Here is a 17,835-nt window from a genome sequence, read left to right as displayed (position 1 = left end):
TTCCAATGTTGGTTCCTTTATCTTGAGTGTGGTTTATTACATCATCTATGTTGTGTGGCCTTCATACTACTATTTTATTCACTATGCATATATGTCAAACATGGCCCTCATACAGCTTATTACATGGGTAATTTGCAGGCTGCCCTAGTCTGTCTTTTATGTGCTGCCTTGTGTCGTGCATTTGTGTGCTGCACGATGCACTTGGTTTTTTAATATTTTGGACTAACATGAAAGACATCAGTTAACTTATCACTGTGTCTGCGGTGTTTTTCTCCGACCCTCCACTGAACCCGGCACTTGTTTCTATGTGCCTGCGGGAGTGCGTTTCGCCCTTTCCTCCTTTTTTCCATTTTGTGTAACACGGAGAGTTCCGTGTTTGAACTCGCACCAGGACCGTTACGTTGTGCGCGTCCTACTTTCATGCTTCGTTCTTTGAAGAGGATAGTTGCCGCTGGTGGCAGACGGTACTGCCCATAGGACTGGGACCCAATGCAGACACGGGAAGACAACAGCTGATACTACCTTGCCGGCTGGCGCTCTTCATGTGTGCCGGAGGACGCACAAGAGACCGCTCTCAGGTAAGCGTATACTGTCAGTTTGTTTACACTTCCCGGCTGCCACACATGTATTTATTGCATTTCGGCTCCCATCCCGTACCAGTTTCCAGGTCCTTTTGTTGCCGTACTTACTATTAGAAGACGGCACTCCACTGTCTTGGTTCTTTTTTGGTCGGATTCAGTTGATAATATCCAGTACTTTGCAGCCAGAGTATGACAGGCACGCAGGACGCCTGGGTAGCAGCCCAGCTACTCCAAGCCAAGGATTTATTTTGTGAATAGCAGGAATCCATCTCTACACTGCCCACTATTGGGGCTAATAAAAAAGCTAGCAGCAATGTTAGCAAGGAAGTGTTCCTGTTGAGGGAATACGAGAGACTCCGACGAAGGGAAATATCTAAGTGGTGGGAGGAGCATTCCCTTCAAAACTATTTGGACATTGAGAGAATACCACGAGGTTTACGTATAATGGCTACTCCGTCCTTTGAGGACCAAAATCCATTAATGCTCGAGGAATGGGGAGCAGCAAGCAAGGATTGTTCTGGCAAGTTTTTGACAGTATTAGTTAAGTATGCTACATTGGATCGTGAGCAAGCTCTTAAAGATTTGGGTAAATTAGAGGTTGATCTTACCAAAGTCCCTACAACAGAGGAGGGTAAATCTAAATTAATGAAGCTTTGATTGCTTATGAAGATGAAATCAAACAGCGTAAACACAGGAAATTTTTACGAGACAAAACAGACTATGAGATGGGTCGTGTTTTTACATTTGCGAAACGCTTCGACTCTCTCCGCAAAACTAATGTCACAGAGTCTATGTCTGTTCCATCTAGTGACCTAGCCGCGACCACCTCTGAGTCAGATATCTCTGCATCTGAGACTGACGAGCCCATTCCCAAAATGAATTTCCTGGATGAAATGAGACTGCTATGTCAGGATGGGAAAAATCAAAAAAGAGGTAGAGGTCGTGGTAAGCCTAAAGGACGAGGAAGAGGTCAGAAGTCACAGGCAAAAAAATCACTCGCCGAGGCCGACGTGGGAACCGGTCAAAAGGCGTTACAACAGGGCAGATCAACGCGCTCTGGAGTCAAGAATCAACTATTGAGAACATGAAGATTTGCCAAATTATCAACTTATCGTCCCATGTCCTCACCAAATCCCAAACCTCGTTACTATCACTAGGTCTCAATTTTTGTCCCACTGTGAATTACGATTACGCTCAAGTACGCATAGACTTCGACAAGTTTATGCGTAAAATCAAGCTAAAAAATGTCTTTGCCAACACAGATGCCACCATAAAACGTCCAACATCTCGTACTGGTAGCACCAATCTCTTAATTTCGGATATTCCATCATTCATGGATCTGGCATGCCTTGATGATGACAAATATGATCCTTTGAACATTGATTTTTCCGATTTTGACATCAATCCCAATTGGGACACACGGACCAAGCTCAAAAGTAAATCTAGATTCAACCCTCAATTTCCAGTCGGAGGCTGTATTGAGGCTTTCCATGATCTATGTATTGATGATCTCAGAAAACTTTGTCTAAAGGCTGGTAACACCAAACATAATCTCACTATTGCCCAACGCCAAGCCATGAAAGAACTTCAGCTACTTTCTAACATTGTTATCAAGCCTGCTGACAAGGGTTCCAATGTTGTTATCCTAGACAGAACTAAATATGTCATTGAAGCCAATCGACAATTACAAGACCGCCAATGTTATACCAAAATGCTAAAGGATCCTTCTGAAGAAATCAGGACTTATTTGACTGCTCTGTGTACCAGGTGGATGAGTGCAGGTCTACTGGAGGACAATCTGGTTACATTTGTTACTCCTACATGCTATACTATTTACTTCCTCCCTAAAACGCACAAATGCCTTATTAATCCCCCAGGTAGGCCTATTGTTACTCTTTGTGGCTCATTATTGGAACATCTAACCCAATTTATTGATGAAACACTGGTCAAATTTGTCACAGTGCTACCTTCCTACCTGAGGGATACCAAGGATTTTTTGCAACACGTTTCTAATACACCTTGGGAGGAGGGTTTACTTTTGGCCACTTTAGATGTAGTTTCGTTATACACATCTATTAGTCACACCATTGGTATATCTGCATGTAAATATTTCTTGGACACTCGCTCATTAAACTATCTTGGACACAGCTCTATGATTTTGGATATGCTCTCATTATGTCTACATAACAATGTTTTTCTTTTCGAAGGACACTTCTATCGTCAATTAAGGGGGACTGCGATGGGGATTACCTTTGCACCATCCTATGCTAATCTCACAATGGGGTGGTGGGAGGCTACTTTCCTTTCTGACTTATTACTATCTTGCTTTCCGACACAGATTATCTGTTGGTGGCGGTATATAGACGATGTTTTTATCATTTGAAAGGGCACCGAAAGGGACTGGCTATTATTTGTTCAAAGTATCAACAATAACCAGGTCAATCTCAGTTTTACTGAATGCCATAGTCACTCTAAAATTGTTTGCTTGGATGTGACCGTCATGATGGATGACTCAGGTATCAGCACTGCTTTATATAAGAAATCTACTAATACTGGTTTACCACTCCATGCTAGCAGCTGTCATCCTACCCTTTACAAAAAGTCCATCCCTTATGGCAAATTTATTCGATATCGCTGCAACTGCTCCAACATTGCCTGTTTTGACCATTATTATGCACAGGCTGCTATGGATTTCTTGAAACAAGGTTACCAAAAAAGAACGATTGAAGCGGCATATCTTCAAGCCCGAGGCATGTCCAGGGACTTTATGATACGGGTCACAAATCTTTGCCCAATGAAGATCCTAGACTCATCATCACATTTGATACCTCATCTAATGACATTCGCAAAATTGTGGCAAGACATTGGCATGTTCTCACCCTTGATAATGACTTGAAGCCCATTTTGGGCAACCGTCCATCTTTGACCTATAAACGTGTTCCCTCCCTTAGGGACAAACTTGTGTCCAGTTTCTTACCCCATGTGGGCAAGATCCAGCGTTCCAACACATGGCTTCCAGCTTCTCATACGGGATTCACCAAGTGCATGAAATGTAAAGCATCCTATCACACAAACGCAGCAACTAATATGTCATTCAATTAATTGTGACACCACTTTCGTTGTCTATGTACTTTCGTGCCCTTTTGTGCGTTGGTATGTTGGCAGTACTACCTGCAAACTAAAACTCAGAATTCTGCAACATCTAAGGGCCATTAAGAATTCTTATCCAACATACCCCATGGCCAAACATTTTAAATCAGAACATAACAACGATGTGAAAATGCTGACATTTTTTGCTGTGGCCCATGTACCACCGCATCCTAGGGGTGGTGATCGCGTTCTGAGGCTGAGACAACTTGAAACCAGATATATCTTGGATCTTGACACTAAATTCCCCAGGGGGCATAATGTAGACGAGGAGTTGTATACTTTCTTGGGTACCTAATCTTGTGCCTAAATGCATTTATGTTCTGTTTTTCCTGCCATTTCTGCTCTGTTTTCCTTCATTTCGGGTTATCTTGTTTTCCTGATAGGACGCTCTTTAATTTTTGGTATTCCTGCCTCATGTTTGTTGGTTTTGTGCAGGTATTTGTTGATTTAAAATTTGTCTTTACACATATTATTACTTTTTTCTATTTTTTATCTTTCCTTACCTGCCTGTTTTAGCTGATTATTTTGCAATATTGGGGGAGTACTTTCTGGTCTATGTCTTGTTAACTTTGGCCGCTCACATGCAGCTTCTTTTTCTATATATTTGTGTCCTTCCCTTTACACTTTGACATTGTTTATCTTTTTCTCAATGTCTTGATGTCACTGGTCTAGCTGACTGCGTGTTCTGGATGTGTCATGCTGCTTTTAGCTGTTGGCCCCATGTACCTCCAAATTATGGTTCGCCATTATTGCCCTTGCACTTTGATGAAATGGCAGATATGTTTTGCTAACTTTGCACAGTCATGTTGATGCACTTGCACTTTGATGAAATGGCAGCTATTTTTTGCTGACTTTGCACAGTCATGCTGACGCACTTGCACTTTAAATCATCCTCTCAATTTAAGGTTGGTTCGGCACCTAGATGCCTTGTTGCTCCGTTTGCCTATTTGCACTGTACAACTGACATCTGTCGATGTAGCTTTTGCCTTTTGCACTTTGCTGGCTGTATAATCATGCTGACATTTTCTAACATTTTCAGTCCAGCTCCATTGTTTTTAATTCTATTTTATATCTCATTGTGATTGACCAGTTTCTATTGCTATTGTATTGTTATTGGGAATGGCTTGCTTGTTTATGAGGCTGTCTGTACATCTGCATGGGGTGTTTTCCAATGTTGGTTCCTTTATCTTGAGTGTGGTTTATTACATCATCTATGTTGTGTGGCCTTCATACTACTATTTTATGCACTATGCATATATGTCGAATATGGCCCTCATACAGCTTATTACATAGGTATATTGATACTATTATGTTTCCTATTATGCTGTATACCTTGGTCAGTCCTACTTTGCATGACTGATCATTAACCGAGGTTTTGTTGAGGCACTGCGCCTTCATTTCTCTGTTTTAATATATATACACACTCCCTTCCAACATGGCCACCTTTGTTCCCTCATGTGCTGTATGAAGTGGTACCACTGACATAGTGAAGGGACTCCATGTAGGTGTTTGTATTTATCATTGCCTAACTCTCTCTCCCCCTTACGTGATCAAGCGCTTAGTCTAGCGCAAAACGCGTTGTTTGCAAGCTGCCCTACCTAGGTGTCCTGCTGTCTGTCTTTTATGTGCTGCCTTGTGTCGTGCATTGTGTGCTTAATATTTTGGACTAACATTAAAGACATCAGTTAACTTATCACTGTGTCTGCAGTGTTTTTCTCCGACCCTCCACTGAACACGGCACTTGTTTCTATGTGCCTGCGGGAGTGCGTTTCGCCCTTTCCTCCTTTTTTTTTTCCTCCTTTTTTCCATATATATATATATACACATATATATATATATATATATATATACACATATACACACACACACATATATATATATATATATATATTGGAAGCAGGAAAAAGAGCACAAAAGTACACTTAGGATCACACTCCAGAGGCGCTGCACAAATTCCTCTGTGCAAGTGCTGTGTGGTGAAAAAAAAATAACACAGAAAAATATTGAAGTCTTTTAATCCAGATCACAAGTGGTAAAAAATGATAACGCAGTACAACGCACAGCCCTCCGGCTGCTTGTTCACGTACAGTACTATGGTGCAGGGAACACTCTTAATAACATAGCAATAACTCCGTTTTCCTTGTTCCAATTCAGTCCTTTTCGATTACCACGGCAGATACAGTGTGGTTGTATCATGCTCACGTCATCCATGTTATCACTGGTTGTGAATCTTTATACAGATCAGAGTTTTTATGAGTTTTTCAACATGTCAACCATACAGCTCAATAAGTTATTGTACACATTAACACTCACGTACAGTTTCATGTTTCACCACATATCGTCTTTTCTCCAACATCTTCTCCAGGCGTTCCCTCCACTACTCCTCCTCCTCCTCTGAAGGGCTACCTTCTTTCGGGCTATCTCGGTCTGGCTCGAATAGTGTTGCTACCAGTTGTCTCCAGGCAATCAACGTATCTGCTTCCTCCTCTCCCCCTTGCTTTTTGCCTCTTGCCATACCGCGGTCTAAGCATTCGCCCATTTTCTAAGATCTTGCCACCAGACAAATATCAACCGTCTCATGTTTGCTTTCCATCCCATTGCTATTCTGCGTTTGGCCAGTATATACGGCAGGTCTTTAAGCTTGCTCAGGTGTCTAGCTTTTCTGGACCTGAGGAAGCCCCCCCCCGAACCTCCTCCCCCCCCCCCCGACAGGCACCCATACGTTGAGTGTACTTCAGGTTTTATCTCTTTTCCCGCCATGTATAGGGCTACCTCCCCCCAGACCTCTTATTTTGGGGCACAACCAAAACACATGTACCATCCCTGCATTCACTTTGGCACACTTCGGACATGTCTGAATATCTGCATTATTAAAGTTAGCTATATTCTTATGGGATAATGTATGCCCTATGGGTGATGTATAATTGAATCTGTTGCAATCACGCGTTTGATACCTTTTTATGGTATCCTTGCACTCTGACCCACAGCCCGTCTTCCATTGCTTCCCCCACTTCCTCTTCCCAATTTAATCTTGTCTGGACCACCTCTTTACCAACCTTAGACTTCAACAACCCATATATACGGGAGACTTCATGGCCATCCTCCGACACGTCATAAAACGTTTCTATGGCTGCCTCCGGCTGTCGGGCCAGCACTGTCTTGGGACACTTGCCTTTGATTATCCTGATCAGCCTAGCATACGTGGTATGCTGTCCCTGATGTAACCCTTTGTCTTCCACAAATGTATCAAACTCCTTCAACTCCCTGTTTTACCACACATCTCCCATCGTCGCTATACCCACTGGTTCCCACTTTTTTCTAATGTTCAGCCTCATTTGCTCATCCACTCCCACTAGCGCTACTAGAGGGATCTGCGGGTAACACAGGGACGGGTTCTCCATTAATAGGTGAGCTCGACGCCATATCTTCCCTCTCAGGTTCACATCCACTCATTCAGAAATTAGGGGGTGCATTCGGCACTTAGCAATTTGGACTGTAGCATTTGATCTTCCGATAACCACTTTGCTACAAATTTGAGTTGGCCAGCCAGATAGTATACCTCAAAGTTTGGTAATCTAATGCCCCCTTGCTCATACGAGTTTTGTAACTTCCATAGTGCTATTCTGTTCCTGGAATTATGCCAGGTAAACTGCCTGCATATGCTCTGTAATTTTGAAAAGAATCTTTTAGGTATTGTATGTGGGATGCTAGCAAAATAGTGTAATAATCTAGGCAGTACCACCATCTTTATCAGTGCCACTCTTCCCATCATTGTCAACGGTAGCTTGGCTCAAAATACCATATTGTTTTCTATTTTAGCCACAGCCTTCACTGTATTTTGCTGATATTCCTCTTCCTCTTATCGAGCCCTCTCACATTCAAAGCTCCTATCTTTATTTCACCCATCTTATCCGTTTCCTACTCCTCCCGTCTCTGCCCCCACCCTCCTCATCTTCTTACCTAGCTTGTGTCTGTAGGCTCGTCCCCCATTAACTCTCCCAACTTAAAGCAACCTCCCACCTGTTTCCCCAACTCCCCCCCTCCCTCCAGCCCACCCTTCATCCCACCCGTCCATAACTTTTGCCCAGCTCCATCCCTAGATCTCAGGCTCCCCCGCATCTAGTCCCTTTCTCGGTCCAATGCCGATACACAGCGCTGAGCGGGCGGATACCGCACTATCAGTATCCCAACTACTCGAACGACTGGGGGTGATAGCGTGTTTCCTAGTGCTGCATTCTCTGAGCAGCCCCTGTGTCTCCTGTATTCGGCCAATAGTGTACTGCACCATTTGTATGCTTAACCTTTGTACGCTCAGTTTGCGTACGTTTTATCACATTCTGCATTATATTCTAGTCCCAAAGTCTATGACAGCGCTTTGATCATCACCCACATTAACTGCACTGTCTAAAAGCATGTCCCAGATCCTGAGTCAGACTCTTGTCTCAAGGATAATGTCACTTATACAACCTTATATCGCCTGGTTAACTCTGTCCAAGACTACATCAAAAGGGAAAATATATGTTCACTTATCCTCTCCGCTCTCTGTCTGGTCATCCGCTCCTGCTGGGCAGTTCCTCTTGTCCATCCACTATGATGCATGTTCCGGAGTCTCGAAAAAAAACGCTCTGCCTTGGTGTAGGACCTTCAATTTCACCAGATACAACATGTATTTGAAGCCAGACTCCCTCAACCTTCTTTTAACCGACACATAGCTCAAATGTTGCTTCAGCACCAGGAAAGTGTAATCCGGGTAAGCTGTGATTGTCGCTGACGCTCTATTTATTGTTCCCCCCTTGTGAAAGTGCTCCGGGATCTTTTCTCTGTCTTTGTAGTTTAATATTTTGGTGATGATTAGCCGGGCAGGGGCTCCTGGTGGTGGTTTCTTAGTCAAGGCTCTGTGCGCTCTCTCCACTGTAAACCACTGTAAACCCCTGGGTAAGTGCCCCGCCTCCTATTTCTTGCAACAGCATATTTTCGATGTAATACGTGGGGTCCGGGTTCTCCTCTCCTTCGGGCAGTCCAACAATGCATATGGTATTCCTGCGCGCTCGTCCCTCCGTTTCTTCTGCCCTGCACTCCAGGTTGCGCACCTGTTGTTGCAGTTTGGAGACTTCCTTGGCATTGGTGTTACATGTGCTTGAGTTTGTCTTTACCTCCGCTTTTCTAGTCCTTCTGTACGTTCGGCCAGTGCCCTAACATCTTGTCTCAGAAGGTGAGCGTCCACTCAGTTCTGTGATGGCTGCGTCAATCTTGAACTCCCATGACAGCTTGAGCTCTACAGTGGCTGCCAGGATCTGATGATCATCCCATGTCGGACCTGTTCCTCCTTGTATTTCTTGCGGTACTCTCTTTGCTGCTTCCCCCATCTGAGCTGGTTTGGCAAAAAGGTCTATTGACGGTTGTTTCCCCTTAGATTTGTTCGGTTTAGACATCATCCGTTCTTCTGTCCCATTACGTGTGTCCTCTTTACCACCAGTCTTGTTATTTATTTGCGTGCCTTCTACCCTTGTGGAGCGTCAAGCGTACCGCCTGTAGACTCTGTCCTGTGTTTGGGCACCTGTGTCCTCTTCCGTGCGTATGTATGCAGCCACCACCAGGAGTCGTATGATTCCAGCTCTGGTGCAGCTAATGTTGTGCCCACTATCCCACCAGCTGTTCACTATAGTTTAAAGGTTCTTGATAGCACTTCCCTTGTTGTAGCGATGTGTGGTGTTTCAAGTCAGCACACCTCCTCTATAGTTTGTGTAAGCTGCAGTAGTTGCTCTATTGATCCCCTGTCCCATCTAATATCACTGTCCGGTTATCTATCTGTTCCTTATGCTATACAGGTATGCACCCCGAGTGGAAATGTTCCACTGAGTTCGATACAACTAACTTTTCTCGAGTCTCAGGTCCTGCCCTTATATCATGTCACCATTCCTGAGCTGCTGTTGTGGTTGTATAGCCAGCCTTGTATCCAGTGACTTGGATCAGTCCATTTACTGGGACATTTCTTTCACAGCGCTGCTCCTTATGTGTGCGTTTATTACAGGTGCCCACCCTTCCGCCCTGGGCTTCAGTCATTGTACCCTGACTTGATTCCAGCTGTTACTGTTCGTCTCCACACCCGATATAATGCCTGTCATCTTGTCCTTCGTTCTGTCAGAGCGCGAGCTGCCCGCGTCGTCTCTAGCAACTGTAGCCGTTCTGATAAGTCTTCCCTTCGCTCCTGGCATGCTTGCGCTTACTGCGTGTTTGTGTGCGATTGGCTGCGCGAGCCCAACCTGGCCCATTTGCCCCCTTTGTTCTGTAATCTTGTCTGTGTCGGAGCAGCATTTTAATTTATTTACTTAGCCCCATTCGTCCAGACTCTGAGTCTGTAACTTCCCTACGGAAACTCAATCCATCTACATGCCCGCTATTGGCATCCCGTGGGTCCTGACAAGATTCAGTATTCAGCCTCCATAGCTCTTGTCCACGGTGGCGGGTCTTTATTCCTTTCTCTCCCGCAATGGGCGTGCGATCCTTCCGTTACGTGCTCCGGTGCTGGAGCCCGGATCGCTGTATCTTCCTCGATCCACTGCAGCTCTACTTGGGCTTTGTGTCTCACAGGGATTATTCACCTGCTATTCAGTGTTTCTTGCTGCAACAACAGCTGCCCATGGATGTTACACTTCACGGCTGCAGCGCTCCCCTTTCGGCTCCAATGCTTCCCTCTTTGTTCCAAGGCAGACTCCATTTTATTTCTTACGCTGCGGTAGCTTTTCACTTTTCTTGCAACTGTAACTTCAGTTGCCCGCTTCGGTTTGGCACAGTAATAGGATCTTGGTGCTCCATGCATTTTCCCCCATCTGTGGCTTCATTCATATCCCAAGTGCATTAGCTGCAGCTCCTGTGCAACAACGGATGTTAAATGATCCACAGGAGACACGAGAAAAGCATGTCCTATTCTATGGCTTCGTAGCCACGCCCCCACTTATACAGATCAGAGCAATAGCAAAATGCACAAATTCATGATGACCAAAAGTGCGGAATGTGAACAATTAAACATTTGTTATTTGCAGGCGCATCAGTGCTAGACGTAAATAAAAGCAAACCTGCGCAGACACTCAATAAGACTAGTTACCATTTGATTGAACAACACACACGCTACAGTTCTACATCCAAGCTTGAGAGATTTCGTACAGTTTGCCGTTAACCCCTACATCCTTCTCTGTCCATCTATCCGGTAACCAAATCCTCTGGTCAGGGTCTCTCGGCTTACCTTAAGGTACCTCCGGTAGACTCGAACAGCCGTCTCTGGCAGTGGATACCTGCGTACAAACTTCAAGTAGAGCGGCCAGATGCGGTGATGCTGTGTGATTGGCAATGCTCTTAGAGCACGGTCGAAAGTACGGCGAGTGCGAGTGATCTTATACTGGTCCATGAGAAAGTGGCAGTAATCCAGCCAAATTCGGGGCATCTGTGTGGACACAAAAAAAAAAAAACAACATGGTAAGATCCAGACCAGGAAATACAGAATTCTATCTGCAAACTAACACACACACATGCACACACAAAAACAAGCATTTACCCAGTGAGAACCCACAGCATGGAACTCACACTTCTGCACGTACAAACTTCACCCTCCATAATTGTTAGGAAAGTTTTCTCTATGAGCAAATTTTCCTCCATATTCTATGGGCCCCCATACCTTTTGCTTTTGGGTTTCACCTTGTCCTGACTTTTTACAGTGAAGGGAAGTCTTCAGCTTCACTCCACTGACGTTTTGCTCATTTGTTATGGCGAAACTGACTAGTCCTTCAGACTGTCAAGACTGGGAAACTATGTTTCCCTTTTCTTTTTGTTCTCTGTTGTGGGTATCGTTTTCATATTTCACAACGCATCTTCCAATGTAGTGCAACGGGGATACTTTTGTATCACCCTAGACTCACACTCAAAGGATTTTTGGTTACTTTGAAATATGCCTAAACACATGTTGGTGGCAGCAGTTACGTTTTTCCTATTTTTACTATATTTTCAGTTAGCCTTCTGGTGTTTGGCTACTAACTGTGGCTAGGTTCGTAACATGGCCGTGCCACAAGCTTTTGTGTTGTTCTTTAGTCATTTGGTTCTTTGGCCTTCTTCCTACTTTGAACACAAAAAGGGGTGAACCACAAGCTTCCTCCTGCTCCTGTTTCTTGCGACTAATAGTCAGATCCCAGCAAAGCACAAACCTCGGGAGTTGCTAACTGCTGTCACTCCAAACCAAACCACTTCACATAAGAAACCGCCCTGTTTCTTATCCCTAAAATATATATTAGTCAAAAAAGATATATATGTAGGTAATTACTCTGGTTGCCTATACAACTAATTTATACATATATACAAAACATATAAACAAAGCAATCTACATAGTACACAATAGCATTCATTCTGGGTTAGTTTATTGTTGGCGTATGATATTATACCATAAAGTTTTTCAAACCCTTGCATCTATTTTATAGAAGGTCAGATAGATGTAAGAGCCTCATTTTCGAAGCAGCGTCTTACACAATATACCTGAAGAACAAAAAACGGAATCACATCAACACTTATTGCCTGGATTTAACTGGACTAGGGTTATTTGTAATGATGACACTTCACAGTCGTGTTTGTTACATTTTCTGAGAGTTCTATAATATCTCTGTGTTCCTTCACAGTCTTTTCTTTAGGTACCTAGCACCATCCCCGTGGGGTGCTTATTGATTATCACCCTCCTATTCACTAAGAGTGAAACAATGGATAAATAAAAGTGATGTCGACACACTGTTTTTCGGCCTTTAAAAGTATGATAGTCCACATTCATGTGGTGGTCTTCCCTTTTTGTTGGAACAGGCCTTTGTCAGGACAGAAAAGTTTTTTGGGTAACAATGTTAATCTTCTAACCCCATATTTCGTAATCTAATTAGATGAACCAAACAAGGCCAGGTAACCAATTGGAATGCATCAAGAAGTACGCATGTTGAAAAAATGCTTTAATCCAGGAGAATAAATCTACCTCTATATGTGCTGATGGAGCAAGGGCGCTTCTCATTGAACAATCCAGAATTGGGTAACATCGGGAGTCTGCTACAGAAGTTTTAATCTGCAATGTTAGCTCCAGGGCTTGCAGCAGCGAATGTGCATGGACTGCACAGACTGCACACCTTCACGGGACTACACTCCGCTAGTGCACGTGCACGTTCGCTGCTGCGAGCCCTCGAGCTAAGATTGCAGATTAAAACTGCTGTAGCAGACTCCCGTAGCAGCCATGTGCAGTGACATCGCTGGAAACGGCCATCCCCCGTCTGGTAGAATGTCCAGCATCGGTGCTTGCTCAATTAGTCCACTGGAAAAGGTTGCATTCTGTTCCTGGACCAAACCTGAACTTCACTTGCACCCGCAGCTCCTGGGATCGGCTACTGGATCCAGAGGCAGGAAAACCTACCTCCAGGGACCCTCATTTGACCTGCCAAGTCTGAGGAAATATCAGTATACGGGTGGTGAGCAGTAACAATACTTACTGGTGCCCCCTTCTCCACCCTTTAAACGTTTGTGAAGAACCTTGATTCTTGGCTTCGGTAACACTTGTTACAAAGGCCATCCAAAAGATAGAAACGTTTTTTATTGACCAGTAAACTCCTTGGACAGTCTTCTGGACCAATCTTTACATCCACTGGAACATTTCCCTAACTTTATCTCCAACTTCGGGGTGGACTTTACAAATTAGTATTTCTATTATTGTGAACGGTTGGTGCAATTGTTAATTACATACCTTTCCTTTCAGGTATTTGGGGGGGGGGGGGCAAATTGTACACTCTGCATGGACTGTGACTGCATAAATGTTGCATTTTAGTAGTATTGTGGGATAGTATTACCTGCTCAATTAATTTTTCTAGTGCGTTTCTTAACCAATAATGTAGTATTACTATACTTGCTGTCTAAGTTTCATCCTTGATTGCTTCACTGTGTGGGCTCATTGTGGACCGCCGAACCAACTCACTTCTCCTGAGCCTTGGCCACTCTCCCTACTACCTTGATTGGTTTAGCTACAGCTCCCAAAGCATCCACTGTTCACAATAACCGGGGTGGCTTTTTAACTCTCTGCACCAGGCCAGAGTTTAGAAATCCATTTTAACAATCATCACTTTCAGAAAGAGCCACAAAACATACCTTTTTCTCCACACATAACCCTGCCCACCGCCCATGCTACCAGTTGTTTAACCTAATTATCCTATTCAGAAAATATTTTGTAATTTCTATTACACCCGTCACCTTTTCAACCTTGGAACCATATAAGGCGCACCGAGGTACACTGGGTAAAGCCAGCGCTGAAAAATTCTAATAAAATGCATGTTGATGAACTCACAATTGTACAATCGAGGGACTACCCTTCTCTGAATGAAAATAAATAAATAGTCCTTCTGCGCCTTAAAGATGCTTAATGTGTCCCTTGCACCTTAAAGCTGCTTTATTGTTCCTGGACAACAGGTCCTACCTCAGCAGCAGTTTAAACATTGGCAGTTTTGAAACACTGCTAAATACTGAAGGCTAGCTCATGAAACTGCTGAACTATTGCTGGAAAACATTGCCCAAAAATTACTAACTCAATCTGATCACATCAAAGACAAGTTAACAGACACAACTTTTCCACTACTTACCTACACATGTGATGCCTTCATCTACACTCTTAGATGCAAATATACGGTCAGTGCTCACGCTGCTCTTTCTATCATGGGGTACTTCAATGCATTACCTGGATCAATGGGACTCTCAAGCAAAACACAAGAGCTAATATTCCTGTGTCAAGCATGCAAGGTACATGTCGTTGGGCAATTAAGGTCAATTTGTACAAGGGGGGTGCACACATCAGGTTACCGTGAAGTGCGGCAGGGGTACATTGCTTTAATCTGTCTTTTGTGCATGATTTGTCCAAGACGGCTAATAGTAGAAGAGGATATTCTTCTACCATGGCAGGGGTTGAAATTAGGATTTGTTGACTACTAGCAAAAAGCAGCTCCTGGGTATCAGGCATCACCCGTTAAGCAGGAGCTTCCTGTGGGGAACCAGGAGTCAGCAGTAGCGCGCAGCGAATGTAACATGAGCGCAAGATGCACACTTTAACTTGTAGTCCATTTGTATATTATACAATATGATTTAAATGCCCGTTAGGGATGTCCTTTATTCTCCTGTGAACCCATTCCCCAAACTACACAGTTAATATCACATAGCCATGTGTGTTTTGCACCATTAGCCCGAGGAGTCAAGTGTAGCTCCTGGTACCTGTTGCTGTCAAGCTAACCAAGCCCCCCTTGCCTATAACCAGGAGCTTAATAGCTCCCAGCTCCTGGCCATTTCGAATCCTGCATTGGTATTTGATTTGTCTTGCTTCAACTTTCGCATTTGATTTGGCCATCTTCTCCATTGTCCATCTTCCCCATTGGCCTTCTTACTGCTGTCACAGGTCCAGAAACACCATATAAGGAAAGCCCTTTACGAGACCAATCCTTGGGTTTTCTGGGCAAAGCAGAGGTATGTGTTCTTGGCCAGATGTGGGGCTAAGACTATCTGGTCCCAATCCACATCTTAGCCATGCTGTTCTGTTGGTGGGTAGAAGTGATGGCAGTAGTCTATCCATAAATGAACAGTCCCTGCCAATTTGAATGGTGCAGATCCTTACCATTAGCGGCCTTAAGATCCTTTTTTTAAAGACAGCTATACCGCCGACAAGTTTCCCTACTTGGTCTTCAGTAATTAAAGTCTAAGAAGGAAACGCCATACATAACTTTTCCCAACCAGAAACCGCAATAAGCCAGGTCTCAGTTAAAAATTAAATATCGACATTACAGTCAGAAATAGGTGTAGGTTGGTAGCATGTGCAAAGGCAGAAATGGCATTGATAAGAGTACCCTTTAAGTAGTGCAACCTACGTTTAATATGGAAGTCTGGCTTTATAGAGGAAGAGACCATTGAAGGCAACTGCAGAAATTAAGCATTACATTTAGAGTTACGTAAGCTGTTCAGATGAATTTTGTGATGGGTTCTTATCATTGACCAAGATCCTTTAGCGTTCATAAACCGAGTTAGGGCATTTAGATGGGAACCTTCTATGGGCAGTGGGGCAGATGAAGGGCTGTTTACCATTAGAGATTCTTTCATGCCTGAATGGTGAGGGATAGTGAAGGATAATGGGGTTGCTCGTCACTCGGGTGAAGGGAAATGTAGCTTAACGTGCTTCTGCTGAGCGTGTGTACGAACCAATATACTTATGAGTAGAAACCCCATCTCAAAAATAGATTAATAAAAACAACGTGATAACTATAACAAACTAGGAAATGTTATTTTCAGATAGCACAGTGAGCCAGATCAGCATTGTGCAGTAACTATATGGCGATCAAATTATGAAAGTATCACAACAGCAATTGTGAACACCCACTTCGCTAAGGTCTGGGAACAAACAGTTTGAGACAAGAACTGGACCCACACAGACAGCAAGTCTTTTGGGTCTCTATGTTGCAGACTATAAAGAACCATTCTGTGACAAATCAACTTCCGGGGCACCAGTGGTCTGGGATGAATATCTGTTTCTAAATCATCAATCAACCCCACACCACTAGCACACCAGATGGGATACGCACAGATTGGAATGCAAGTGAATTATAAGACCTCCTTGTCCAATGTTGGTAACGTAGACGGACAGCAGGCTTAGCTGTGCAAGGTTGTGGGTCGTTGGTTAGTTGCAACACAAAGAAAATACAATTGCCCAATGATAAAAAGGTACTGTCCAGTCAAGGTTGTATAAAAATATCTACTTTATTATTACTACAACAGACAGTTCTAGCACACTACAAATACGGCCACCCTGTAAAGGAACACAGATGACAGACAGTTTCACGAAGGAAAGGGATGTACTCTGGATACTGACAGGAGGGTAGTTGGTAATGTAATCAGTCTTACGTTACAAGGTTTTTCGGTTCCAGCACCAAGGGGGCAAGGGATCGTAACTGTCTCTAGGGGCCTTCAGAGAAGGACCAGGGGGGCAGAAACACAAGGTACCTGGTGCTGAAAAAGTTCTTGGTGCTTGACAGCGTAGAGGCGATTCCAGGGCGCTTCGCAGCCCTTGAGACAGAGTTAGTGGCGGGAGACAGCTGCGAGTACCAGGTGGCAGGCAGTTCGGCATGCGAGGCTGGAGGGATGTCTGCAGGCTGTCCGGGCTGTACCTTCAGCCCGGGTCCCACTGGGTCCTTCTACTTACTCCTTTCAAAGTCGTCCTATGATCTGCTAAATGAGGGGTTGAGCCCTCATTTAAAGCCAAATGGGCCCCAAAGATTGGTGCATGCTAAGCCTCCCTTAATGAACCAATCCTGGGTCCCCACCAACAATCTTCTGTTATGCATGAGGTCAGGACAAGAGTGCTCTGCAACAGGACAGACAAGGGGTGATAACATATACCTAAGTCCCACCCATCTTCCTGTCTGTTGTAGATCAAAGTCTCTCTCTGGTTAATTGAGCCCTCTGTGACTCTTGATTAAAGCGCAGGTTTCCCTTGAATTATGTTGCAAGAGCAGACTTCTTGTCTCCCACAAATCACATACTTCTCCCCTCTGAAAGGCGTCTGCTCTGCAGGGACACCTACAGTAACTGCTGGACCCAGACATGCCATTCACTGCCTTTCATACAGAGAGGTGGGAACTAGTTTCAAGTTGACACATTGCATACCAAAGGGACGTTAGCCCCGCCTTTCCTGTTGTCCATCCGGCAACCAAGCCCCTTCAAGCTTAATTCAATTATCTCATTAGTATGCACTGCCACCAGCCGGATTAGACAAAGGGAATGCAGATCCATGGAGCCTTCGATATTTAAATTAGGATGCCCATGGCTGGAGGAAGTTGTGCCATTCCCTCTTCTTAAGATGCTTTGATTTACCCGGGGCTGTCACATTCCAGCTGAATATGACCGGGGAAGACAGCGACTGAAGGCTGTCTTTTCCCAGAGTACATGTGACTAAGTGTTTTGTGCGGGAAGTAGATGAAATGTGCTCGCAATGGCCTCGCACATTTCTCGGAGGCTGATCTCCCATCATTCATTTTCATTATTAAAAAATCAAAAAAGCCCAGGCGAAAGC

At 44.1% G+C, this 17,835-nt stretch overlaps 1 protein-coding gene across 2 annotated transcripts in view; it reads right to left on the bottom strand.

Annotated features, from left to right (window-relative positions):
* XAB2 (XPA binding protein 2) overlaps nt 1-17,835 on the bottom strand; it is a 711,598-nt gene that overhangs the window by 617,858 nt on the left and 75,905 nt on the right. For both annotated transcript variants that reach the window (XM_069603869.1, XM_069603870.1), the window contains exon 4: nt 10,975-11,172. In XM_069603869.1, the coding sequence (XP_069459970.1) occupies nt 10,975-11,172 (198 nt within the window). The remainder of the gene's footprint in view (nt 1-10,974; nt 11,173-17,835) is intronic.

This window comes from Ambystoma mexicanum, chromosome 3q, assembly GCF_040938575.1.
Source record: "Ambystoma mexicanum isolate Mex_15411 chromosome 3q, UKY_AmexF1_1, whole genome shotgun sequence".
Lineage (NCBI taxonomy): Eukaryota > Metazoa > Chordata > Amphibia > Caudata > Ambystomatidae > Ambystoma > Ambystoma mexicanum.
Note: the sequence above shows the minus strand (reverse complement) of the source record. Positions and strands in the feature narration are given on the sequence as shown.